Genomic DNA, 1,916 nt, shown 5'->3' on the forward strand with positions numbered 1-1,916 from the left:
GCCTGCCCCTCAGACATAGTTTTTAATTAAAGAAAATATTTTATCAGAAGAAGATGGCCACTGCCCAGTTGCAGAGGACTTCCATGGCTGCACTGGTATTTCCCAATAAGATATCACCTGAACACCAGTCTTTGGTGTTAGTGAAGAGGCTCCTCGCAGTTTCAGTATCCTGTATCACGTATTTGAGAGGAATATTTCCAGAATGTGCTTATGGAACCAGATATCTAGATGATCTTTGTGTCAAAATACCGAGAGAAGATAAAAATTGCCCAGGCCTACACAGTTAGTGAAATGGATGCTAGGATGTTACAATCCTTTACAGAAAAAATATCTAAGGATGGCTGTTCTAGCTATATAAACAAACCCAGAAGATCCTCAGACAATTTCAGAATGTTACCAATTCAAATTCAAATACACCAATAATGGACCACTTATGGACTTCATAAGTGGAAATCAAAGCAATGAGTCTAGCGTGTTATGTACTGACACCAAGAAAGCAAGCACTCTCCTCATTCGCAAGATTTATATCCTAATGCAAAATCTGGGGCCTTTACCTAATGATGTTTGTTTGACCATGAAACGTTTTTACTATGATGAAGTTACACCCCCAGATTACCATCCTCCCGGTTTTAAAGATGGTGATTGTGAAGGAGTTATATTTGAAGGGGAACCTATGTATTTAAATGTGGGTGAAGTCTCAACACCTTTTCACACCTTCAAAGTAAAAGTGACCACTGAGAGAGAACGAATGGAAAATATTTATTCAACTATACTATCACCAAAACAAATAAAAACACGACTTCACAAAATCCTGTGGGACGAAGATGTAGAAGATGAACAGGCACATTATACAAGTGATGATTTGGACATTGGAACTAAAATGGAAGAGCAGGAAAAAAAAAAACCCTGGATTTTCTGAACTCGGAGAACCAAGTTTAGTTTGTGAGGAAGATGAAATTATGAGGTATAAAGAAAGTCCAGATCTTTCCATTTCTCATTCTCAGGTTGAGCAGTTAATCAATAAAACATCGGAACTTGAGATGTCTGAAAGCAAAACAAGAAGTGGAAAGTCTTTCAGAATAATGGCAAATGGAAATCAACCAGTAACATCTTCCAAAGAAAATCGGAAGAGAAGTCAACATGAATCTGGGAGAATAGTGCTCCATCACTCTGATTCTTCTAGTCAAGAGTAAGTACCAAAAAGGAGAAAGTTTAGTGAACCAAAGGAACATACATAAAAATTATTTTTCTTTTGTATGTTTGCAAAGTTTTTCTCAACATTTAAACTGAAGGACACTATATTATATTTCCCTAACTCTGAACGTGTATATGTAGTTTAAAGCAGTTTGTACACTAAAATTAAGTTCTTGTCTGACTCTCATACTGTGGTCCTTAATCTTGAAAAAATCCAACAGAACTTTTGAATAAAAGCAAAAGTACAAATGTTTTAAAAAAAAGAGTGAGAATTTAATAGGTGAAAAAAAGAGAATATCTTTCTGCGACAGAGAGGGGTCCCAGAAAAATGGGTTGCAGATCTGTGATGAAATGCAGGTGTTTTTATAGATGAACTAGTCGGGAGGCGGTGTCTGATTTACATAGGGCATGAAAAACATAGGACCTGGTGTGCCATCTACATAGGCCGTGAATCTCTGGCAGCCCCTCTTTTATTATGCAGATGAGTTCTCTGACTGAGCTTGTCCGTGTTACCCATTTCTTTCTTACTGTGTATGCGCTAAAAAAGTGGGGAGGTGGAACCCCCATAGTGGACATGGCTGGCCCCCAGGTAGCCCATTTCTTTTTGTGCAGCTGCTAGCATCCCTCCATGCAAGCTTCCAGCTTCCTTATCTGTGTTTGCAGCTTGATCTTTCAGGCTGCTTTTTGTTAGAAAAAAAAAAAAAAAAAAAGGCCGTGGCTCA

The 1,916-nt window shown here is 38.1% G+C and overlaps 1 protein-coding gene across 1 annotated transcript; it reads left to right on the top strand.

The window, feature by feature from the left end:
* Positions 1-1,238, top strand: LOC129462772 (HORMA domain-containing protein 1). The gene is given in 3 exon segments (XM_055243104.2): positions 1-273; positions 276-895; positions 897-1,238. Coding segments are annotated over 3 exon segments (1,182 nt in total). The 5' UTR covers positions 1-53.
* The last annotated feature ends 678 nt before the right edge of the window (positions 1,239-1,916 follow it).

The sequence above is a fragment of the Symphalangus syndactylus genome, chromosome 2 (genome assembly GCF_028878055.3).
Source record: "Symphalangus syndactylus isolate Jambi chromosome 2, NHGRI_mSymSyn1-v2.1_pri, whole genome shotgun sequence".
Taxonomy (NCBI): domain Eukaryota; kingdom Metazoa; phylum Chordata; class Mammalia; order Primates; family Hylobatidae; genus Symphalangus; species Symphalangus syndactylus.